The sequence below is a fragment of the Malania oleifera genome, chromosome 6 (genome assembly GCF_029873635.1).
Source record: "Malania oleifera isolate guangnan ecotype guangnan chromosome 6, ASM2987363v1, whole genome shotgun sequence".
NCBI lineage: Eukaryota > Viridiplantae > Streptophyta > Magnoliopsida > Santalales > Ximeniaceae > Malania > Malania oleifera.
This window is the reverse complement of record NC_080422.1, coordinates 49,044,007-49,070,095: the sequence shown is the minus strand read 5'-3', so window position 1 is coordinate 49,070,095 and position 26,089 is coordinate 49,044,007. Positions and strand designations below refer to the sequence as shown.

General features: G+C 34.5%; 1 protein-coding gene across 1 annotated transcript in view; it reads left to right on the top strand.

Moving 5' to 3' along the window:
- Positions 1–20,267, top strand: part of LOC131158270 (uncharacterized) — a 50,735-nt gene extending 30,468 nt beyond the window's left edge. The window contains exons 3-7 of the mRNA XM_058113013.1: positions 1,135–1,807; positions 2,766–3,132; positions 5,281–5,372; positions 18,881–19,075; positions 19,351–20,267. Of these exons, the coding sequence (XP_057968996.1) occupies positions 1,135–1,807; positions 2,766–3,132; positions 5,281–5,372; positions 18,881–19,075; positions 19,351–20,022 (1,999 nt within the window). The 3' untranslated portion in view covers positions 20,023–20,267. The remainder of the gene's footprint in view (positions 1–1,134; positions 1,808–2,765; positions 3,133–5,280; positions 5,373–18,880; positions 19,076–19,350) is intronic.
- Positions 20,268–26,089: the final 5,822 nt, after the last annotated feature.

Below are 26,089 nucleotides of genomic sequence, written 5' to 3'. Positions count from 1 at the left end.
AGTGAAACAGAAATGGCACAAACACATCATTAGTCCCAATTGTATATAAATTTGTAATTAGTATATATGACTCAGATTTGCCAAATTATTTTATCCTTTGGAGGAAAGTAAGCAGCAACAAAAATTTGTCCTGGAATTTGAGGAGTTAAAGAACTTTTTTTTTTTTTTTTCATTTTATTTTATAGAACCTTCCAATAGAAGAAAGAGAAATTTGTTTGTTAATTTTTTTTTTTTAATAATGTCCATGTATGGATGTAGTTAATGATAAAACCTTTCAATTTTGGTTTGTTATTTGTATGATTTGTTGCACCTTATGATTGTGAAAAGATAAACAAAATGCAGACATTTTGATTTCCTAAAATTAGTGTACATGAAAGTCGTGTGCTAAAATAATATTCAAGCATGTGGAAGTTGCCTTGATATCCTTGATCAGTCACTTAGAGAAAATAAAATAATTCAATAATATGAAAAAAAATTTAAATTTTCTTCTAAAATTATTTAGACTTAGACCTTCTCATAAAATTTTAATTAAAAATGAATGCTATTGGTATTATATGTTCTATAAGTATCATATTTTGTATCTTGCTGAGAAAAAAAAATGAAAATGCAGAAGTATATTTTGTATAACATTTTTTTAAAATAAATAATAAGTATCTTGGTTGACACTATTTGACAAATCTGTACTTGTAAAACTGAATAATCTAGAAATTAAATAATTTAAAAATATGCAGTTGCAATTATGTGCAATGCATGTGACAAATTTACTGGTACAACAAATCAGGAGATTATCATGTGGTAAGAGATGCTTTTTAGATATTGATGACAAAAAGCTTTGTCAGATTGAATGACTCTTCTTTGAAATATAATTGATTGCTTTTCAGCACCCTTGAATGTAGGCTAACTTCTGAATAAAAGGTCTACTTTATGAGATTCATTGTTGTATACTTAAGGATTCCCACGACTATTTATGAGGTTTTATCTGCAATTTTTTCCGCTTCATTCTATTCCATTTAACAGGTGCACTGTGCAGGGCACTACTATGGGTTTCATTTATTGTTGCTGTCTGTACTTTTCATATAAGTCATATATGAGATGTCTTAATTTTTATATTCAGTCTGTTTATGGTTTCTACAGGGCCAAAAGGTTTCCCATTAAATTGGAAAACAAGACATCAGTAATACATAATGGAAGTAAAATTTTTTACATTTATCTCGATACTTCTTGGGAGAAGGAGTCATGGTGTAAAGCTCTTCGCCTTGCTTCCTTTGATGACAAAGAAAGGATTGACTGGTTTTTCAAGTTGAGTGAAGAGTTCCGCAGTTATCTAACATCCTTAAATGCAGGATATCCTTCTTTCATGAAACCCTTTATGGGTTTCTATAATGAACCTGTAGACAGGGTAAATAGACCTGATGGTCCTTCATCAAAGGTCCGCCTCTTTTGGAAAAAGCTTGCGAAAAAGGCCTCTAAAGCTGGTTCAGAAAATAAGACAAGTTGGAATTCTTTATCAAGCCGTGAAGAGAGAAGGATTAATGACAAAGCTCAATCATTCCATGATTCAGTTTCAACTTCAGGAATGGTAAAGACTGCTTTGTCAGAGAACAATTCAGTGGAAGAAAGTATGGTTCTACCATCACCATCAGCATTTCCCCGCATTTGTAGCCAGAGTCATATCTCTGATATAGACGCAGATGAAAAATTTGGTACTGATGAGGGGACGCTCTGTTGCAATTTGTTAATTTCACGACTCTTTTTTGATGCCAAAAGCAATATGAAGATGATTAATTCTTTGCAAGCACGGATTCAGGTTTTACTTATTTACACTGTGAGATAAAATTGTATGTATTTGTGTGCCTGTGTATGCATCTTGTTTGTTGCGGCTGATGGCATCTGTTTGATTGTATCACCCATTCGATTCTCCTTATGTGCAAACTGTTATGGAATTGTACTGGCCATTTAAATTAGTTTGCTCACCTGTCACCATAAGGAGATAAGCATGCTTAGCAGTAGCAGTCAGATATGGTATTCATGCATGCTATCATTGCTACCTGTTCTAGTTGACATGTCTGTAGATGTATGTGTTGCTTTCCATGTATAGTGGCTGCCAGGGTGGTTTCAACTGGACCCTCCAGCTTGAGCCAATTTTTACTTCTTTCTTTAGGTTGGAAACATGATGAATGGGAGAGAAATTTTTTTGGTCTTGCACGAGATGTGCATCTTTATTTAGGTTTAATGAGAATACTGTTTTGAAGATAATTTTGTCCTGTAAAACCATACACTGCTGTGTGTTTAGTACTTGTAGATGCACATGGTTTATTCCTTTTTGGTCAGCCCCCAAAGTGCCTGCCTCAGTGGGTCCATTGGTGGCTAAGGAAAAGGTGATAATTAAAATTGAGATGGAGATTCTTGTTATTGACATTTTCGTGGTAAAAGCAAGGTGGTTGGAAGCTATGGAATTTTTTTTTTCCCGCATCCTAGATGACTGCTTTCTCAAATTAACAGTGTTAAAATTTTACATGTATTTAGTGAAGCAAATAGAGTGGTAGACTTAGCAAATTTAGATCATCCCTTCCCTGGATGTCAATTCTAGAATACTGTCCTTTGTCGACCTGTTCATTGTTTTATGTATGTGGATATATCTATTAGGGCTACTCCAAGATGTATTCTTCTTTTTTATTGAAAGAAATGCTTATACGTAAAAAAAAAAAAAAATATGAATTTGATATTTTCTTTTTTATTTTGCCTTTTTTTCCTTGTTTTAACAGAGAACATTATCCAACATGAGGATCCCTGGTTACATAGGTGATGTCATTTGTACGGGCATAAATATTGGGAATATTCCGCCATACATCCATGGTATGAGAGTTCTTCCTTCAGACATGAATGAGGTTTGGGCTCTGGAAATTGACATTGAGTATTCTGGAGGAGCAGCATTGGACATCGAAACTAGACTGGATGTTCATGAATTAGATTTCCAGAAAGGCATTGTTGATACGAGCTTAGAATCAACCTCTGTTGGGGATGTTACTTCAGATCTACTTGAAGGATTTGAGTACTTTGGAAAGCAGTTAAAGCTTTCTGAAGGATCACCTGAAGCACTAGAGCAGAAGGATGAAGTTGATCCTAAACTAGGTAAGTTTGAAAGGCCTTTCATGTTATTTATGGACTTATTTATGCATAAAAATTGTGCCTTTTGGGAGAAGACTGCCTGAAATAGTTATACATGCTTTTCCTCCTTAACCCTAACCACACGATTTGTGCGCATATACATAGTTATTCCTCATCACCCCACACACCCAAAAAGACATGGATGCATCCATTGGTGGGGTTCACTTCTTTATTTTTTATTATCCTAACTAGATAATGGCTGAAAGTGCATGTTATTGTATGAAAGAATGAGGTGGTTGAGGATTGGATGTTTTCCAATCTTCACTCAAATTGAAATTTGGATGGGTTAGGATTAGATGGCTACTGATCTTCATTCAAATTTACCTATTTTATTGAATTAAAATCTACTTTATTTTTTTTTTCTTTTTTGGATGATATCTTGTTCTCTAAATTATACTTTTCTCTCTTCAATAAATTCTTCACTTTTCCATACAAGAGAAGGCAAAGAATTCTTCATACAGCCTATCAACATCACTAAAGTTGGTGGTTGATGTATCAACCATGTGTTTAAACATGACAGCATATGGCTAATCAACTGTGGAATTGTATTCATATATTGCAGCAACATCGTTCTTCTAAATTGTTACGAGTCCAGATGCTTGTAAATTGGACGCGTTGAGTTTGATTGAATTATGTCCAACATACAATTATTGGGTTGGAGATGCTCCTTCATTCTTTTCCCCATCGTTGTCATTTGTCTCATAATTCTTCAATTCTTGATTTCTTTTTGACACGTAGGAGCGTGGAGTTGTGGATTTTTTCATTTATGAGGATTTTATGTGGGAGGGAGAAGTATCATCTACCTCCTTCTATAGAATGTGTTGGGTTCTGTGGGTTTGTCTTTGAGGAGGGATAGGAGTCAGCCTTTGGATGTTCACAGGATTTCTCTTAGAATTCATTTTTTTTTTAAATCTGATTTGACTCATCTTCCTAATGCTTCTCCTTTACTCTTGCATTTCTGTTTTTTTTTTGTTTGGTTTTTGGAAAGCTAAGGCACCCTTTAAAGTAAAGGCTTTCATTTTGACTACAATCCTTAATAGGATCAATAATAATGATTTGCTTCAAAGAAGAGATAAAGTACTTTCTGGTAGATTGCATTTTTACAAGGAATTAAATTAGCAAGAGATAAGGTTATAGAATAGTAAGAGATTGTTTAGGATTAAATTGTTTTATTCTCTTGGAGTGGATCATGCTGTACAAAAAACAAGGATTTTCACATTATTTATAACAAAGTAAGGGTATTTTCGTTCAATTAAATGATTCACAATATTCATTCTTTATATGTATTATTGTGTTGTGAACATAGTTATGTACTGATGCATCTAACTGAGAGACTTAAATGGCTGAATGTTTTGCCTGTGCGGAGGTGAAGCAGCTCTAGTTGACCCAGCAAAGCCTTGTCCCAACCATTTTGGTTTTTACAGAATATGTTATGCTATTCTCTGTTATCTAAGAAAACTGCCTATTCCATTTTTGTCTTCTTTCTGATCAGTAAACATGAAATTTTGGTTTCCTAACAACTGTTATTGGATAAATTGCGACTTACTCCATGTGTGGTGGATAAATTTATTACATATATATTTGGATAAATGGTAATAAGAATAGTAAGGATACAACTTGATGTTAAAGGTACTGGGATGATGGGGTACACTCAGAATAACTTGGACCGAGATAGTTAAGATTTGACTACCCTCTAACTTTTGGCAGATATTGCCCTAGATTATGTGCAGTGGTGGAAGAGGATTCTCATAGCTGATGACACCTAGCGGGAGTCAAGGCTTGGTGGTGGTTGTATGCTAGATACATCTACATGTCCCTATTCAATTTGTCATGTTGTCACAATACACATGCTCTTATACTAATTAAGACTTAGATATCTTTGCCTCATGAATGTTGTTTATCTTTTCTGAAACTTTAGATACTTGTAGTGCGAAGTGTTTAAGCATGCTATGTTGGTTTAGCAGCAAGATTTTTTTCTGGTTTCTTTAAAACTGTGGTGCTTATTTTTTACTTGCTTTGCTGCTCCCTAACAGTGGGAAGAAATTATGCAGCTTCCTCTCGTTAGTTTTGGACATAAGCCGAAGTTATTTAATGTGGACTTTCTTGTTGCAGATGGGATTAGAAGCTCCAAGAGCACCTTGCCATCAACCCATGGATCTCGGTGGAAGTCAATTCTAAATTCCATCGCAAAGCAAGTTTCCCAGGTTTGTGAATACACCTCAATATAATTAAGGTGTTTACTTTCGTCAGTGTTTGCATTTACATGCACATGTCTACACACATGCATAAACACAAAAAATTTCTTTACCAAGCTTAAGGTGGTCCCTTTCCCCCTCCCTCCCTAATTTTGGTATGTACAGAAGAATTTCTAATTTGAATACAAACTTAATCATTAGTTTTCCTTTGAATGTGCAAGAAGAAGTATCATGATGCTAATTGGCTTTTGTTTTTCAAAGTTTCTAATATAAATGTTGGGAAACTGGAAAACAAGGTGACATTTTTGTAAAATTCTTTGGAAAATTGGAAATAGAAAATTAGAACTCTTTTCAACAACCAAATTGGTCCTAACTCCTTTTGTTCCCATTAGTTTGGATGTTAGAGTTTATTGCATGCGATTAACTGCACTTGTATAAGTTATAATCAAGGTCTTAAATTTCGATTTTGATTCAAATTTTGAAGCTCCAAAAGTACGGATATTTCAACGGAAATTTCAATTTTGATGTCAATTTCGATTTCGATTTGAAAAAATAATGGAAATCATTAGTAAAACATGGAATTCTTTTATGAAGCTTTAGAAATAATTAATAGACATAATAATGTAAGTTTTAGGACTAATATATTACAAGTAAATACATCTATGTTGTGTATAATGTGGAGAAGTTGTAATATAATATGTGCGTCAAACATATTTGTAAGATAATGTACATGAAACATATTTAGTGAATTAGTTAATACAAATGAAATTCATAAATTGTTTAAATATAATTTATTATACAAATAATGATAATTTAGAAATGGATGGTTAAATAAAATGTTGTTGTATGTTTATTTTTTCATATAATTTCAAAAGCACTTGTAATAATCATTTGTTTCGATAAAAATAAATAAAATAAATTAAAAGAGAAATTTCATTTCACTCCTAAATCCCTCATTTGAATTTCAAGGAAATTTCATTGTGTATTTCAAATTTTGACAAGTTTCGCTAAAAATTCGAGATTTCAATAAATTTTGGATGATTTGTTGAGATTTCGGCTGAATTTATGCAAGACAGAAATCAACTACCACTTCGATTTCGAGGGTGATGGAAATCGGAAATTTCAACGGAAATTTCGACAATTTCGTGGAAATTTAAGACCATGGTTATAATATTGGGGCGTCTATGGAAAATTTATTTTCATAGGTGTGGCAGCCTTGATTCTGGATTTTGCAAGTGTACTTACTAAGTCTTTCTAGAGATTGTCAGTGGCAATAAATTTTTTTTTTTTATATTTTATTGTTTATTGCTTTCTATGTTTTTATGTGTTATTGTCATTCTACAACATATTGCATTAATTAGATCCAAAATCTCACTCAATGCCTACATGTCATATGTCATATGTCATGGCTCCTGGCATGGCATGAAAACTTTGTGGTGTAATGGATGTTCTTTTCTTCTTCTCTTTAATTCTTTGCATTTTTTCCTTTGTTTCTATATCTGTTGTTGCTTGTATCTTTTTTCTTTAGTTATGGATGAACTTAGGTAAATCGAAGATGAGGTTTCATTGTGCATGCTGTTTTTCTTTTGCTTTGTTTTGTTTTGTATTTTTTTTTAATAGAAAAAGAAAAATTCATAGATTAATAATTTACAACTAGGAGAATAAGACATCTTAGCAAAGGTTGGAAAAAGCCAAACAAAAACCGAGAAAATTGGAAACTAAAAAGAACAAATAAAATCAGCACAATATAACAAACAAACAAATACCGCCAGTCATGCTGAATATCTGAAAAGCTACCTCTTTAAATTCCCATGATGAAGACACCAAACAGCAGCCAAATAATGTATCTTCTCCCAAACCAGCAAATACGTTGACTTCTTCCCTGAAAAAATATGTGCATTACACTCCATCTGCAGCATGCAAAATATTGCAAAGAAGCTTTTGAATGTACAGGTTTCATGGTAAGTAGGTGAGACAGAATATGTGAGATGGGTTTTGTTAACTCTAGGATGAATAATAGAAAAAATATTGAAATTGATGGTCAAGAAATTCCTAGTAATAGTACATTCTTTACTTGGGTTCTACTGTGCGAGTAGGAGGAGAAATTGAAGCTATCATATACAGAGCTAAAGCAGGTTGGGGGAATTGAGAAGTGTACTAGGCATGTTGTGTGATTGTAGAAAGCCTCTAAGTTAGAAGGAAGGTTCTATAGGATGGTTTAGACCAGCTCAATTATATGGATTAAAATGTTGGGCAAGGAAGAAACAGCATAACCAAATACTAAAGGTTTCAAAAGTGAGAATGTTAAGATTGATGAGTAGAATGACTAAAAAAATAAAAGTAACACATAGATAGATCTCTGATAGGAAGGTGAGCACTTGTACAAGATTAGATATGGGAAGAGGGTGGCTAAGATAGTTTTGGTAAGTTGCAATGTGCATTAGATAACATACTAGTATAAAAGAGTGATTTGGTTGACTTTAGAGGTTATATGAGGAACTTGGTCTTAAATTTTTATGAAATTGGCAAAATTTCCATCGAAATTTCCACTTTCCACCACCCTGAAATCAAAATGGCAGTTTACAAAATTTCTGTCAAAATTTACACATATCAGCCAAAATTTATTGAAATCTTGAAATTTAGAAAATTTTGTTGAAATTTTAACTAACAACAAACAACAACAATAAAACCAAGCCTTAGTCCCACTAAGTGGGGTCAGCTATATGAATCCTTTTCCGTCAATTTATGCGATCATGAACCATTTCTTTTGATAGATTCAAGGATATTAAATCCTTACTTACTATTTCCTCCCAAGTTATTTTAAGTCTACCCCTACCCCTTCTACTGCCTCCCACAATAATTAAGTCACTCTTCCTCACAGGTGCACTATAAGGCCTACGTTGCAAGTGTCCATACCATTTGAGTCGTCCCTCCCTTATCTTATCTTCTATGGGAGTTACACCTAACTTATCACGAATAAGTTCATTCCTTAATTTATCTTTCAATGTTATACCACTCATCCATCTAAGCATTCTCATCTTGGCAACTTTTATTTTTTGAATATTATGTTTCTTCGTCGCCCAACATTTTGATCCATATAGCATAGCTGGTCTTAAAGCTGTCCTATAAAACTTCTCTTTCAGTTTTAAGGGTATTCTACGATCACATAGCACACTTGAAGCACTTCTCCATTTTAACCATCCTGCTTTAACTCTGTGCATTACATCATCTTCAATTTCTCCTTCAGCTTGCATAACAAATCTAAGGTATCGAAATCTACAAGTGCTATTTATTTCTTTATCATCAAATTTAACTTTGTCTTCAATATTCCTCCTATCATTACTAAAATTACATTTCATATATTTTGTTTTATTTCTTCTTATCCTAAAGCTTCTAGATTCCAAAGCTTCTCTCCATAATTCCAACTCAGCCTCTACTTTGTCTCTAGTTTCGTCAATTAATACAATATTATCTGCAAACAACATACACCATGGAACCTCCTTTTGAATACTTTTAGTCAATTGGTCCATCACTAAAGCAAAAAGATAAGGACTCAAAGCAGATCCTTGATGTACACCTATGACAATTGGAAATTCTCTAGTTTCTCCATCTATAGTCCTTACACTAGTCAGTACTCCATCGTACATATCCTTAATGACATCGGTATACCTACAACATACGCCCTTTTTTTTCTAAAACTCACCATAAAACTTCCCTAGGTATCCTATCATATGCTTTCTCAAGATCAATAAATATCATATGCAAGTCCCTCTTCTTTTCCCTAAACTTTTCTATTAATCTTCTTAAAAGATAAATAGCTTCTGTGGTAGATCTCCCAGGCATAAAACCAAATTGATTTTCTGAGATCTTCATTTCTAACCTTAATCTTTGTTCAACTACCATTTCCCTTAGTTTCATCGTATGATTCATAAGTTTAATTCCACGATAGTTATTACAATTTTGAATATCTCCTTTATTTTTGTATATAGGTATTAAAGTGTTTTTCCTCCATTCATCTGGCATTTTCCTAGTTTTTACAATTGTATTAAATAAATTAGTTAACCATATAATTCCGTTATCACCCAAGCATTTCCAAACTTCAATTGGGATGTTATATGGTCCCATAGCTTTCCCATTTTTCATCTTTTTTAGTGCAATCTTAACTTCGTTAACTCTAATTTTGCGAATAAATCTTATATTTTTAGTTTTTTCCTCATTTGACAATTCTAAGTTTAAGCCTTCTATTTGGTTTTCGTTAAACAACTTACTAAAGTAACTTCGCCATCTTTCTTTAATATCTTTGTCCTTAACCAAGACAATATCATCCTCACTTTTTATACATTTTACATTTCCTATGTCCTTGCTCTTCCTTTCTCTAGCTTTAGCAAGTTTAAATATATCTCTTTCCTCTTCTTTTGTGCCTAATCTATCATACAAACTATTAAATGATCTATATTTAACTTCACTAACGGCCCTTTTTGCATCTTTTCTTGCCTCCTTATATTTTTCAAAGTTATCTCTGTTTCTACATTTTTGTCACTTTTTATACCAAATTCTTTTTGTCTTTATGATTTTTTGTACATCTTTATCCCACTACCAACTCTCTTTGCTATTCGAGAATCTTCCTCTTGATTCACCTAAAATCTATTTTTCTATCTTTTTAATAGAGTTAGCTAATCTATTCCAAAGAGTATTTGTATCTATCCCATCCTCTAAGGTCCAATCCCCATGTTTGATCATTTTATCTTTAAATTTTATTATATTTTCTCCTTTTAGGTCCCACTATCTAGTTCTCCTACATTGGTTTATTTTATCCTTTTTCTTCCATTTTTTAATACATATATCTTATACTAAGACTCTATGTTGTGTGGTTAGGCTTTCACCTGAAATAACTTTACAATCCTTGTATGATAAACGATCTACCCTCCTAGTTAAAAAAAAATCTATTTGACTTATATTTTGTCCACTTTTAAAGGTTATTAAGTGTTCTTCTCTTTTCTTAAAGTAAGTATTCATTATACTAAAATCATATGACATAGCAAAGTCTAAGATCATCTCCCCAGACTCATTTTTGTTTCCATATCCATATCCTCTATGTATTCTGTCATAATTTTTATTATCTCTTCCAATGTGTCCATTCAGATCTCCTCCTATAAATATTTTCTCAGTCCCTGGTATGCCTTGTATAATACTATCCATATCTTCCCAAAATTGTCTCTTAAGATTTTATGCTAAGCCAACTTGAGGAGCATGAAAAATTTTAACTATAAAATAAAATTCCTGTGAGATTTGAAACCCAAATTGAAATCTCTCTTGATTAATATTTTTTTATTTTATTGAAAGTTTTCACATTTGAGATTGCATGAAAAATTAAAAATTAGACCTTAATTACAACAATCTCTCTTAATTATTATTTTCTTATTTTATTGGAAGTTTTCACATTTGAAATTGCATGAAAAATTAAAAACTTGGACACTAATTACAACATTTTGTTTGAGCATTTGTGTATAAAAATTCTCTGTATTTTGTATGACAAATAACATTTGACTAATTTATGGATTTTGTTTTTACTAATTGAATATGTTCAATGTGATTCTTATATTACATTAATTACATTTATTATACTGCATCCATGTCATAGAAGTATTTTATTGATGATATTTTATTTCTAATCTTGCATATGAAGTTCTAGAGTTTTGAAACAGATACAAGCAACAATAGATATAGAAACAAAAGAAAATAAAAATGAAAAGATGTATTAAAGATTATTACGAAGAGGATATGAATTATAACTTCTAGACTTTTGAAATTATATATAAATAAAAAAAAAAAAAAATGAACTTAGATATGAGCTACAACATTTTATTTGGCCATTTATGTCTTAAATATCTGTATATGTTTAATGAGTATCATATTATAGGCATTGCATCCTATACACCACATACCTGTTCTTGTTTATTTATAAAATTTTCAGTTCTAAATCTTGCATTATCATTTCTACTAATAGTTCTTGAAATTTCATAAAACAATTCCAGGCTTTACTACTAATTTCATCCTTTTTTAAAATTGAAATTGAAATTGTTATTGACATGAAATTCCCATAGAAATTTCTGTACTTTTAAAGCCTTGAAATTTTAGTTGAAATTGAAATTTAAGACCTTGCATATAGTCAGCTCCCTCTAGTAGGACTTAAGGGTTGCTGCGTTGGTGGTTTGTGTTAGCTTATTATTATCTATTAATGTTTGTGGTCCTTTTTGAGTGGCCTTTATTATTGGAAAAAAATTGTATAGTTGTATCAATGCAAAAAATCTGTTTTTTTGCCACTCTTTCAATTCTTTATGTGGAAGAACAGGAATTTGTGCATATTGGAAATTCTGTTTTGGGATGAGTTAGCTGTGAGAGGAAACAAATTTAGATTGGTTTGAAGTGCTACTATAAAAAATGAAAATTATGGGAAAATCAAAATAAATGTTTGCTTGGATTGCTATCCTTGAGAAAATTAATACCAGTTACTTGCTTCAGAAGGCATAATAAGGTCCTCTAGGGCTACAAACAAACCAAGCTGATCATGTGCAGCTCGGGAGCTTGGCTTAGTAAGAGCTCGTTTGGGCTCGTTTAGTACATAAATGAGCAATTCCCAAGCGCTCTTTTCAGGCTCGTTTAATAAAAGGCCTGAGCCTGAACACAGACGGGCTCAGCTTGTCAGTAGCTCAGTTAAAGGCTTGGTTAGGCTAGATAATAAGATCAAATTAGGCTTGTTTATGCCTCATGGGTTCACTTAATAAGCTTAAATTAGGCTTATGGTTACTGGGCTTGTTTAGTTTAGTTATTAATTTATTTAAAGCTTCAATAAACCAAGAGCAAACTTGAATACTTGATTTAGATGGGGATAGAGGTTTTTTATGAACATGGATGAGGGCTATTCCCTTCTTCCCCAAACTATGTGGGATAAGTGAGAAGACCTCTCCACTTGGTTTGTTCCATTCTCTGGAATTAATTTACCTGTTATTATTGTGATAACTGTGCCTGTGATGCACATATTGTCCTAATATTTTCATACACAGCCGGAGCCAAGACTAGGTAAAGGAGGAGGATTGCATTAGGTAGCTAACATCCAATGTAAAACTTGTGAAATCTCTATGATATGAATCCTTATGGATTATTCATTGGGGTTTCCCCTACAAGCAATGTGTTGCATTCATACCCGCCGGGTGTAACAAAAAATGTGCGAGGTGCTTGGAAGCGGCGTGCCACCTTTGTGCCTGGGTACGGTGTCAAATATGTGAGTATTCCCACATCATTTTGGTTGTAGGCGGGTGAAGATGTTAGTACAAGACCAAGACTAGGTTGCAACTTGGAATATAGGGGCACTTATAGGTAAAAACATGGTGATAGTGGACAAAATGATTAGGAGAAAAATTAATGTAATCCGCCTTCCAAAAAAAAAAAAAGTAGGTAGGGGAGAATTCTTGGGGAATTGAAAAATCAAGATTCAAACTTTGGTACACTAGAAAAGAAAAATATGAGAATGGAGTAGGAATTAGTATAAACAAAGACTTAAAAGGTTAGATATAAATAAGCAGGGGATAGGTTCATAAAAAACAAGATGTTCTTAGGCCAAGAGATAATATATGTTATTAGTGCTTAGGCTTCACAAATTAGCTTGTAACCTTAGGAGACAATTTCAGGAGATAGTGTTATATAAGGGATATTAGGGATTGAGAAAATATTCATAGGAGCTGATTTGAATAGACACTTTGGAAAGGATAATAATGGTTATGGGAAGATACATGAACAACATGGATGTGGAGATATAAAATGAGATGGAGGATAAGGATTGTAAATTAACCTTCAAAAGTAGACAAAACAAAAGTCATAGATTTTTTATCAGTGTTTTAAAAGGCGTTCTTGAGGCATGTCTATGCATTTTGAGCATAAAACGCCCTAAGGCGTAACTTGAAAGGTGTAAATCCTAAAATGCGTATGCCTTAAGGGAGAATGCGTATGCCTCAGGACAAAAGGTGCACCTTTTACCCCTCAAGCGCGCCTTTTACGCCTTAGATGGGAAGGCGTATGCCTTTTGGGAGCAGATTGATTTAAAATATTAAAAATGAAAACAAATAAATAGAACTAATAGGGCTTTGATGAGCATCAAAACCCCCCCTTTATTGACGAAGTCTTCTTTCTTCCAAGATTTTGTCTCCCTTTGACTCCTTTAGCTTCTCGCCTCTCTCTAATGAATCGACGACCCGTTTCGATGTCTCGTCTCTCTCCGAAGACCCCTTCAGACCTCTTGTTTCTTTCCTAGCTTGCGCTTGGCTTTAAAGACTCCTCTAGCTTTTCGTCTCTTTTTGACAAGTCGTTGACCCCTTCTAACGTAGCATCTCTTTCTGACGACCTCTTCGAACCTCTCTTCTCTTTCCGAGCTTGCGTCTGGCTTTTAAGATGACTCCAGCTTCTTGTCTCTCTTCGACGAGTCAATGTTTTTTCTTAACTAGGAGGGTAGATTGTTTATCATATAAGGATTGTAAATTTATCCTAGGTGAGAGTTTAACCATGCAACATAGAGTTTTAGTACTTTTGGGTGGTGGAACCTAAAGGGAGAAAATATGTTAAAATTCAAAGATAAAATGATCAAAGATTGTGCTTGGATAGTAAGGGATGACATAGACACAAACACTATTTGGACTAGGATAGCTAGCTCTATTAAAAAGATAGAAAAATAGATTTTAGGTGAATCAAGAGGAAGATTCTTGGATAGTAAAGAAAGTTGGTGGTGGGATCAAAATGTTCAAAAAGATGTAAAGACAAAAAGAATTTGGTATAAAACATGGAAAAAATTTAGAAACATGGAAAACTTTGAAAAGTATAAAGAGGCTAGAAAAGATGCAAAATGACTGTTAATGAAGCTAAACATAGATCACATAATAATTTATATGCTAGATTAGATACAAAAGAAGGGGAAAGAGACATTTAAACCTTCTACAACTAGAGAGGAAAAAAGAGTAAGGAGTTAGGTAATGAAAATTAAGTAAAAGAAAGAAAACATAAAAGAATGATAGTGAAGTTACTTTAATAAGCTATTTAATGAAAATCAAGTAAAAGGCTTAAACTTAGAATTCACAAATTAGGAAAAGACTAAAAAATTGAGAATTGTTTGTAAAATTAGTAAATGAAGTTTGCATTAAAAAAATGGAAAAATGGAAAAGTTATAGGACGTGATAACATTCCAATTGAAGTTTGGAAATGCCTAGGTGATAGCAGAATTATATGGTTAATGAATTTATTTAATACAATTATAAAAAATAAGAAAATGGTAGATGAATGGTGGAAAAATACTTTAATACCTATATACAAAAATAAAGGAGATATTCAAAATTGTAATGAGTATCATGGAATTAAACTTATTGAGTATATAATGAAACTATGGGAAAATGTGGTGGAACAAGGATTAAGGTTAGAAACTAGGGTCTCAAAAATCAATTTGGTTTTATGTTGGGGAGATCTTCTATAGAAGCTACACATCTTTTAAGAAGATTTGTGGACAAGTTTACAAAAATGAAGAGAGACTTGCATATGGTTTTTATTGACTTAGAGAAAATATATGAGAGGATACCTAGGGAAGTTATATAAAAAAAGAAAAAGAAAAAAAAGGGCATATGTAGTAGATATGCTGATGTCATTGAGGATATATAAGATAAAGTAATGACAAGTATTAGGACTACTGGTGGAGTGGCTAGGGAATTTCCAATTAGAATAGGTGTACATCAAAGATTTGCTTTGGGCCTTTATCTTCTCACCATGGTCTTAAATCGCGGTAGCGGGTAGCGTAATGTAACGGTAACGGGTGTAACAGGAAGCGGGGGTAGCAGATGTTACGTAACGGGAAGCGGGTGTAACGGCCATGAATTTTTTTGGAAGCACGTACAACCTTGTGCATATTAGTGTAATTGCATGTTTCAAGCTTTTTGCCCTTCTTAGAAAGAGTTTTAGTGTATTTTGGATCCTTTAGTTTGAGTAAGTAAGTTATTTGGTAAGGGCAACAAGTTTACATTTGTTTTAAACCACCATTGATAGAAAAATTATGTGTGTGCGTGTATTTATACTTTTCATTGTTCTTATCTGTGATAAATTCTTATGTTTGTTAAATAAATTAATAAAACAAAATACATTATACACTTCATTAATCTATTAGACACATAAGACATACGAATAATACAAATATAAAATAGTTAGAAAAGAAAGAAGATTGAAGTTGAAAAATATAGAACATAAATATCACATTACTAATATTATCAAAATAAAATATTTTCCTAACAAGTTAGTATTTTCAAATTGTTAATTAATGCATCTATTGTGAGTATTTAAAGAAATAGTAAATTTTTTATCATTGTCATTCATATAGCCGACCCCACTTAGTGGGACTAAGGCTTGGTCTTGTTGTTGTTGTCATCCTCTTTATAATCTTTTTTCCATCTTGCCACTTGGTATTTTGAGAATGATATATGAAAGAGGGAAAAAGTGATAAGAAAGAGTAAAAAATAAAATAATTTTTTCGTGTAATAGTCCTGTAACGGTTACGTAATGGCTGTAGCAGTCTTTACATAACGGTTGCGGTCTGTAACGGCCCCCACAGCCGTGATTTTTCTTCCCACTGATTTCGCAGTGCGTAACGGTATCGGTAACCCAAAAAACCGTTACGTAACAGCATTACGTAATAGTTGTGGCCTTTATTTAAAACCATGCTTCTCACCCTAGTGATGGATTGACTTATTAGGAGTATCTAAAATGAGGTTTCAAGGTGTTTGTTATTTGCAAAAGATGTTTTGATTGATGAAATTAGGGGTGGAGTAGAATCTAAGTTAGAATCATGGAGAAAAGCTTTAGGATCTAGAGATTTTAGGGTTAATAGAAAGAAGACAAAATATATGAAATGTAATTTGAGTTATATTAGTAGGAATAGTGGAGAAAAGATGATCAAGAAATCAATAGCGCTAATAGATTTCGATACCTTGGATCTATTATGCTAAATGAGAAATTGAAGATGTAATACATAGAGTTAAAGCAAGTTGGGTAAAATGGAGAAGTATTTCGGGTGCGTTGCGTGATTGTAGAATACCCTTAAAATTAAAAGGGAAGTTCTATAGGATGACTATAAGAGTAGTTTTGTTATATGGATTAGAAAATGTTCGGCATCTAAGAAACAACATATCAAAAAAATAAAAGTTACCAAGATGAGAATGTTAGGATGGATGAGTGGTATAATGTTAAAAGATATTTTAAGGAATGAACATATTCGTGCTAAGTTATGCATAACTCCTGTAGAAGATAAGGTAAGAGAGGGGTAACTTAAATTGCTTGAGCATGTGCAACATAGGCCAAATAGTGCACCAATGAAGAGGCGTGAGCTAGTTATTGTGAGGAGTAGTAGAAGAGGTAGGAGTAGATCTAAAATAACTTGGAATGAGATAGAAAAGATTTAATTGTGCTGAATTTGTCGGAGAAAATTGTCTATGATTGTGTAAATTGGTGGAAAAAGATTCATGTAGCCAACCCCACCTTGTTGTCATTGTAATAACAATGCTAAAGAACATTTTAGTACTCATATTACTACTTATATGATTAAATGATGGATCACCCAATAGTCATCTTGTGCTCGTGCTCAAGCAGCTCAACAACAATTGGAGTTTTTGAAAGAAATAACCAACATATTATCAAAGTCACTCATACCTGCTTACTTCAAATGAATGTGCCTAAAGTGGTTTGGAGTGATGTCTTAAGCTTGCTCTTTCTTCAATCATTTCTTGGAGTTAAAATACCATATTCGATTCCTCGTCCTCATGAACATCTATTTTCTTTAGTACCTTGTAAATTTGGTTACCCTTTATTAATGTGCTAACTCATGGTGTTGATAAATTAGATCCTGATGCTCTCAAGTGTGTTTTCTTGAGATATTCTTGTTTTTGGTAAGGGTATAAAGGTTACTGGCCTACCTTGCATCATTTCTTTGTCTCTTGAAATGCGTCTTTCTTCGAGTCCAATTCCATACTACTGTGTCTTTGAACCCTAAAGAACTTGTGAATATTGTGTAATCTTATCCCAGTCCCTGATTTAGGGTTGTGTCTTTGCCAAGTCCTAGTTCTTCTATATCTTCACCTTCTCTTAGTCCTTTTGGTCATTTGGACTTCCCGATGACACAAACCCACCATATTCAACTGCTGCTCCTTATTTCCCTGCCTGCATGTCCTGTCTCCCATAGCACAGATGTTAATTTGGTGATGTTGATAGGCTGTGCATTAAATGACATTTTTGACTTTTTATGTGTAAGAAATGTAAATGTACTATAAATACAGTGGGAGGCCTAATTGTTAGTGGGATAACCAATTCCAAGAAAATTATTTAGCTCGATTCTCTCCTCTCTTTATTTTTATGGTAGTCTTCTTCATCAATTCTCTCTTTCTTAGCCTCTTATGTTTTACTCAAATCCTGTTCTCTCTCTCTCTCTCTCTCTCTCTCTCTCTCTCTCTATATATATATATATATATATATATATATCTTCGTTTTGGTCTCAAAGTTTGAAGTTTTTTCAACATCACAATTCACAAGGCTACCATTGAAATTATTGTAGTTGTTCTCATGGACTAGAAAGTTATTTAGGAAGAGGCAGTTGCACCAAGCATAATTTTCAATCATAACCAAATGATTACATGCTTGATAGTTGAGCAATTTTATATAGGACATTATCCAGGCCCAATTTTTCTTTCCTAGCTAGTGGGGAGAATGATGCTGATAGGGAAGGGAAGTTTCGGGTTTAGTTTAGATATGGTGTTACTTGTATTGTGGTATTATTAATTGTTACACATGTAATGGTTTTGGTATTTTTGGAACTGTTTACTTGTAAATTTGGAACTTTTTACTTGTAAATTTATTTCTCAGCTTTGATTATGGTTAGTTTGACTGAAGTAGTTTTATTTGCTGGAATTTTTTCTTAGTGTTTTTATTTTTATTTTTCTGTACATAATATTTTGTTTTGTTGATTAATAGTCTCTCTTGGGTTGGTAATTTTTCTATTACAAGCTCGTAAACTTTTATAGTTTATTGAAATTCGAGTTCTTGTTAGGATTTGTGTTTTTCAAGCTTTTTTTACGAAGGTTTTTGCTTGTGCAGCAAGTTTTCAAGACCATAATGTGTGTTGTACCAGAATGAGATTAGATTTGATTAATGAAACTATATGTTGGTTTATTTCTTTATCTCCTCCCTCTGCCCTTGCCCCAGCCCCAAGGCCAAGGGTTTCCTCAAAATATCTTCCATTCCATTTTTATTATTTATTATTTAAACTTAATCTTTATGATTGAGAAATATGATGGAATTTCCTTGATGTTGTTGCTGTAGGCCTCTTCACCCTGCATTTTTATCTTGTTTTCCTGTGTTCTTTTGTAGACATGATAATCTTGTAAGCTTGTTAAGTTGTCATCAACAAAAATTATGTTCTTTAATTTGATCATTTATCCTTGCAGGTACCTCTCTCCTTGGCAATAAAGGTAGCATCACTTCGAGGAACTTTGCGGTTACATATAAAGCCGCCTCCATCGGATCAGTTATGGGTTGGGTTCACATCCATGCCTGATATAGAGTTCAGCTTGGAGTCTTCTGTTGGGGAGCGCAAGATTACTAACGGACACATTGCTCTATTCTTGGTTAATAGGTTTAAGGTTAGGGAATGTCCTCTGAAAAGTATCATTACTGTTTTGATACACTAATGAACCTATATTTAAAGGCAACATTCAGGATGTTACAATTTTTGTGCAGATGCATACATCCTCATATACATATGTTTTCTTCAGAATGTCTAAATCATCTTGTTTTTTGTTATCATGAGAGATTGCGTGTTCCTGCTGTATGTTGCAACTATAAGTAAAAATTCTGTTGCAGAGGATTAGAGTTGGGCATAGAATTCTAAGCTTGAGCTGTTTTATCACTTGTACAGGCTGCAATTCGGGACACACTTGTACTTCCAAATTGTGAAAGCGTGTGCATTCCATGGATGTTGGGGGAAAAGGATGACTGGGTCGCACGGAATGCAGCTCCTTTTATGTGGGTTAATCAAGAAGCTGTTATTGATCAAGCAACCACTCATGAAGTACCTAGTAACCCACCCGATCCAAAATCAACAAGGAATGAATTTAGTAGGGGAACACCCTTTGATCAAGCAGAAGTCAAGTGTGAAAAATCAAAGAAAATTGCACGTGATCAACCAGAAGTCATGAATGAAAAGCCAAAGAACATTCCATGTGTTCAACTAGTCAGTGAGTCCTCAAATGTATCCACAGCTTCATCAAGTCTAACCAATCCGGTTACATGGAGTGGCAAGTCTTCTTCAGAATTAAGAACCCCTTTGTTGAGTGATGAATTTGGAGAGGCCTGCCAACAGGGCAGGGAGTGCCAAGAGTGTGAACGGTCATCTGGTTCAGATATTTTGATCGAGGGGCCAACTATTTCTATTGAAGAGGATGATGCAAAGCCAAAGAGATTAGGTAGAAAAGCAAGGATGCTTGATTTAGGAAAGAAGATGGGGGAGAAATTTGAAGAAAAGAGGCGTAACATAGAAGAGAAGGGCAGGCATATTGTCGAGAAGATGCGAGGACCGGGAAGCAGCTAAAAGCAATGAGCCTGCCGATGAGCTCAAATCAGTAAAATAGCAGGACTGGAGAAAGGAGAAAGGAACAAAGAAATTACACAAGGATTGTATCATGCAGATTTATGGGGATCTATGATTGTACTGATAATTTTAACTGATGATAGAAGTTCATAATGCACAATATAGGAATATATACATGAGGTTGATCCCAATTTTATGATGTAAACAATTCTTTTAACATGAAAAATGAGTGTATATTCATGCAACCCATGCTTTACATGGAGGCCCTGCCTTGATTTCTTTCTCGTAAGTTTAAATTTAAATTCAGGTTGGAATGGTAATTCGAGAGTAAAAAATTTACTCAGCTAAATGTATAATATGTTGATGGTTCGGTCTTGAACAGCGGAGATGCTTCTGGCTTTATATTGGCAGCATGAATTATCTGAAGGATACCATTTTTATGGTTAAAAGTGTTGGCAAAAGAGGCAATCATACTCGGCATTACACCAATAAGGACTTGGATGCTCTTGGGGAGATGTTCTCATCTAAAGAAATGGTGTTGCATTAGTAATATGATCATTACGGATTTACATTATTATATAAACGAGGCTTTTATTGTTAGGCAGCTAAGTTTTAATCAAAAACTTACACTATTAATTAATATGATGATCTTTAATTTCCCTTTTCTTGTATATTATGTCTTATCTCTAAAATTTTTTATTGGAAAAAATAATAATGGATAATTTAGCAGATATAAATTCTATGTTAAACCATTCATTAATACTGATAATTACTAATTATTGAAAGTGATTGTACTCTTTAAATATTTACAATTATTACTGTTTATGACCATTGAAAGCCAGAAGGTACGCGGAATTTGTGTACCCATGATTAGTATATATAGTGTTAAGTTTATTCATTAGCAAAATAATTTTTAAGGCGCATGTGAAATTATAAATCAAAAGATGTTATATTAATATTTGGAAATATGAAAGTGATGTGGAACTTAAATCATTGAGACAACTAAACCATATTTCTCAAAAAGTAAATAACAATCCAAACGAATTGTACAAGTTCATAATAAGCGATACATAAATTACCATGTGAATATTTATTTCTTAGCCCTAGAGTCAAGTCTAGAGGGGGGGAGTGAATAGACTCTTTTGTGTATTTTAACTTTTCACTACAAAAAAAGAAACTTGCAAGATACAAATGATTATATCACAATATATAGAATATAAATCATGCACAAGATAAAAATTAAGAAGGGAAGAAAAACTTAAAACCGATGTTAACGTGGTTCGACCCATTGCCTACGTCCATGCCTTGAGTCACACCCAAAGTTTCCACAATCCACTAACACAACTCCTTCACCGGCGGAAAAGCTTTTACACTATGGGAACAAATCCCTTTTGCTCACCTAGAGCCTTTTAGTAAGGTTCACTGAGAACCCTTTTTACAACAAATGGAAGAAAATGATTTACAAATACAATGCTCATTGAATGAGTTGATATTTGATACAATAAAATCCTCACATAACTCTCTCAAAGTAATGTATCACACTAAGATTGAAGAGGAAGAGAGAAGTTGAGCACAAAGATGATGAACTAAATGAAGTGTGCTTTCAAATGATATGTAATTAACAAATCAATATTTAAACAAGCTTTTGGACTTGTATTTATAGGAAAATTGAGCTACTAGCCATTTTATGGATGTTGGGCTAATAAATTAATTGTTTACTTTGAAAACTAGCAGTTTATAGCTGTTGGGTGTAGAATCTCGACGCAAACCGTCGACGGATTCTCCAAACCATGGATGGTTACAATTCAGGCCAAAACATAGGTACTTATCAATAGTGCCACAAAGATATCTTAAAATCCACTTCACTACTTCCCAATGAGTCTTCCCTGGATTTGACATATACCTGCTAATAGTTCCTACTGCTTGGCCAATATCTGGTCTACTACCAACCATAGCATACATGAGACTTCCAACGACTGAGGCGTATGATACCTTAGTTATGAAATCTTTTTCTTCATCTGTCTGGGAAGACTGATCCTTAGAGAGACAGAAGTGACCTGCCAATGGTATATTTATAGCTTTGGCGCTGCTTATGTTAAACCTCTGTAAAACACAGCTGATGTACTCTGACTGAGATAACCGTAATGTTCCTTGTTGCTTATCTCTAAAGATCCGCATCCCAAGAATCTGCTTTACAGGACCTAAGTCTTTCATATCAAACTCCTCTGACAATTGCTGTTTCAATTTTCTAATCTCTTCTATATCTGATCCTGCGACTAGCATATCATCAACATATAACAATAGGATAATATAGCTAGGTATCGTTGAAGTAGTAACAGTGGTCGGCATTGCACTTCTGAAAATTGTTCCTTTGCATACAACTGTCAAATTTCTTGTACCACTGCCTAGGAGCTTGTTTGAGACCATACAAGCTCTTCTTCAATTTGCATACAAGATTCTCCTTACCTTTAACTAAGAAATCTTTTGGTTATTGCATATAAATTTCCTTATTAAGATCACTGTGAAGAAATGCCCTCTTCACGTCCAATTGCTTAAGATGTAAGCCCTCCGAGGCAAAAATACTCAAGACTGATTTGATGGTTGTCAGCTTCACAACTGTTGCAAAAATATCAGTGCAGTCAATTCCTTCCTTCTATTTGAAACCTTTGACTACTAACCAGGCTTTATACCTATTGGATCCATCATGCTCTTATTTGATCCTGTACACCCATTTGTTATGAAGAGCATTCTTACCTTTGGGCAACTTAACTAGTTCCCATGTTTTGTTGGAGGTAAGAGACTTCATCTCATCTTTCATTGCAAGGTCCCACTTGCTCGAATCTCCTTCTTGACATGCTTCAACATAGCATTCAGGTTCTCCTCTATCTGTAAGAAGTAAATGATTCACATACCTCCTATTTGGTACATATTGCCGAGAAGATCTCCTAAACTCTGGTGCTGGAGTAGGAGGTAGTGGTGCAACAATCTGCTCCACAAGTTCCTTTGCCTAAGGATTCTTGGTGTTCTGCTATTGTATCCTTACACCTTCTAAGACATCATCCACATCTACAAAGATTGTTTCAAACTCTGTAGGTTCTATTGTGTGTCCATCTTTGTACATTACCTTTTCATCAAAAATCACATCTGTGCTTCTGATCACCTTTTTGTTTTCATCATCCCAAATGTCATACCCATATTCATCATCACCATAACCGATGAAGGTGCATTTTCGAAATTTTGGATCAAGCTTATTCCTGACATGATCATTGATATGTACATATCCAACACAACCAAAAACTCTCAAATGTGAAAGTCTTACCTCTTTGTTGCTCTATACTTCTTCTAGTAGACTATAGTCCAATGGTACTGATGGACTCCTATTAATCAAGTAAGCTGTTGTGTTGACTGCTTCTACCCAAAACATATTTGGTAAGCCTGATTGCATACACATGCTTCTGGATTTTTCTGTCAACGTTCTATTAATCCGCTCGGCTACGCCGTTGTGCTGAGGCGTACCTGGCATAGTTCTTTCCATTCTGATACCATGCTCATGGAAGAATTTCTTGAACTCGGAGTCATCATATTCACCACCGTTATCAGTTCTCAACTTCTTGATTTTCAAACCAGTTTATTTTTCTACCATTACTTTCCAAATCTTAAAAGCATAAAAAACATTAGATTTATATTTTAGGAAGTAAACCTATACCTTCTAAGAATGATCGTTAATAAATGTCACGAAGTAATGTTCCCACTTGTGGATGAAATGGTCGTTGGTCCCCATCAATCTGAATGGACTAGCTCAAGTCTCTCCTTCTTTGGGGTACTGGTGTTCGTCTAAAAACTGACCCTCTTCTGTTTCTCAAATATGCAATCTTCACATGTGTCAATCTTCACTGACTATAAATCACTCAACTTTCCCTTTAAGTGCATCACCCTGAGTCCCTTCTCTCTCAGGTGTCCAAGTTGTTGATGCCAAATGTTGTTATCACCATTTCTTGTAGCAACTGTAATAGACATGCATGCATTTGGAGTTACATAAAGAGTACCACTTTTCTTACCTCGTGCAATCGTCAATGCACCCTTCGAAATCTTCCATTCATCACCAATGAAAGTTGTGTTATATCCTTCATCTGCCAATTGACCAATTGAGATCAAGTTCTTCCTCAGGTCTAGAATATATCTAACATCTCTCAGCTTCCATATTGACCCGTTCATCTTAATCTTCACTATCCCCTTGCCGGCTATGTTGCAAGGTTGATCATTGTCTATGTATACTTTACCGAAATCACCTAGTGTATACTCCTCTAGGCAATCTCTACTGTAAGTGGTATGGAATGAAGCTTCAGAGTCTAACACCCAAGACTCATTTTTGCTCTCCAAAGAGTAGATCAACATATCATTATTTTCTGAAGCAAAATTTGCTTTTGTCTTCACCTTCATCTCATATTCTTTCTTCGGACCTTTGCATTGGTTCTTGTAATGATAAGTTTTTCTACAGTTCTAGCACTCAATATTTTTTGTGCCCTAGGAACCTGTATCCTGATAACCTTTGGGATTTTTGTATTTAGACAACTTGGGCCTAGACCTGCCACGGTTGTTTGATCGTCCATGCCTGTTTCCTTTGTCTCTACTTTCCATGCTCAAGGCTGAACTCAAAATGGAACCATGGTTTGATTGCATTATGATTTTTCCCATCAAAATCATGTTGACGACCTCATCGTATACTAGCTTTGATTTCACTACGGAGCTACTGATTGCAGTAACAACACCATTCCAACTTTCGGGCAACTGACTAAAAATTAGTAGGGCACGAATCTCACTATCAAATGTAATCTCGACTGAAGCGAGTTGATTTGACAACTCGTTGAAACTATTCAAATGCCTGCTAAGAATTTCCCCTACAGACATGGTCATAGTAAATAATCTTTTCATAAGATGTACCATATTAGCGGCTGATGGCTGCTTGTACATGTTAGAAAGCATCCATCAGAGACTTGGTGGATGATATGTGCTTGATATTAAATGCCACGGACTTTGACAACGTCATTTGGATAGCTCTGAGAGCTTTCCGGTCAAGCAACTCCCACTCATCCTCGTTAATAGATGCTGACTTACCCTTTAATGGTAAGTGTAACTCCTTCCCAAACAAGTAATCTTCAATCTGCATCTTCCAGAAACCGAAATTGTTGCCGTCAAACATCTTGATCTTTGACCTCTTTTCATTTGATATCTTGCTTTTCTAATCTAGAGATGGAATTAACTCAAATGGATAGCACGATTGGATCCGAAATGGTTGAAAACCTTAGAAATGGTTCAAGTCGTTTGAAAAATAGACCCGAAATGACTCTGAAAAGCCTGGTCAAAGATCTAGTCAAACTTGGTTAACTATAATGGAATATTCCTAAACTTAATGGAATATGCCTACCTTTACTTGATGCTGTTACTGACACCGTATGCTGACGTGGCACTGTGGGGCCCAACTACTGGAAGATTTTATAGGTCCCATTGTGGGTCCTAGTGAATGACGTGGCGGCTGACGAGGTGCTGACTTGGAGTTGACGCAATGCTGTCAAGGGCCCGCTGACGTGGACGGCTGATCAGGCCGAGTATGGATCCAGGTCGGGTACCGTCAGTGTTTGGAGCGATTACCGGGTTGGGTCGAGGTGATCGGGTGAGGAAGACGAGTGGAGCGCGTGCGGGCGCGTGGCTAGCAGGTCGTCGGTGCGTGAAGGCACGTGACGACACGGATGACTTCGATGAGGCGCGTGTGGTGCTGTTTGGGCTCCTTTTGAGCTCTGGTTTGCATCGTTGGCTTCGTCTCAATGAGATGAACGTGATGGTAGCCTCAAAATTCAATTTCGAGCCACTGGATCGAGCTTTATTTTTTGTGAATTTCTCCAATCTGGCGTTTTACTCCAAACCTGTCTCTGATACCACTTGTTAGGACCTTGTCAACAATAAACAAACACTAGAAAATTGAGAGACACTAGAAATTTACGTGGTTCGGTCTAGATCGACCTATGTCCACGGAGCACACCACAATCCACTATACAACCGGGAAACAATA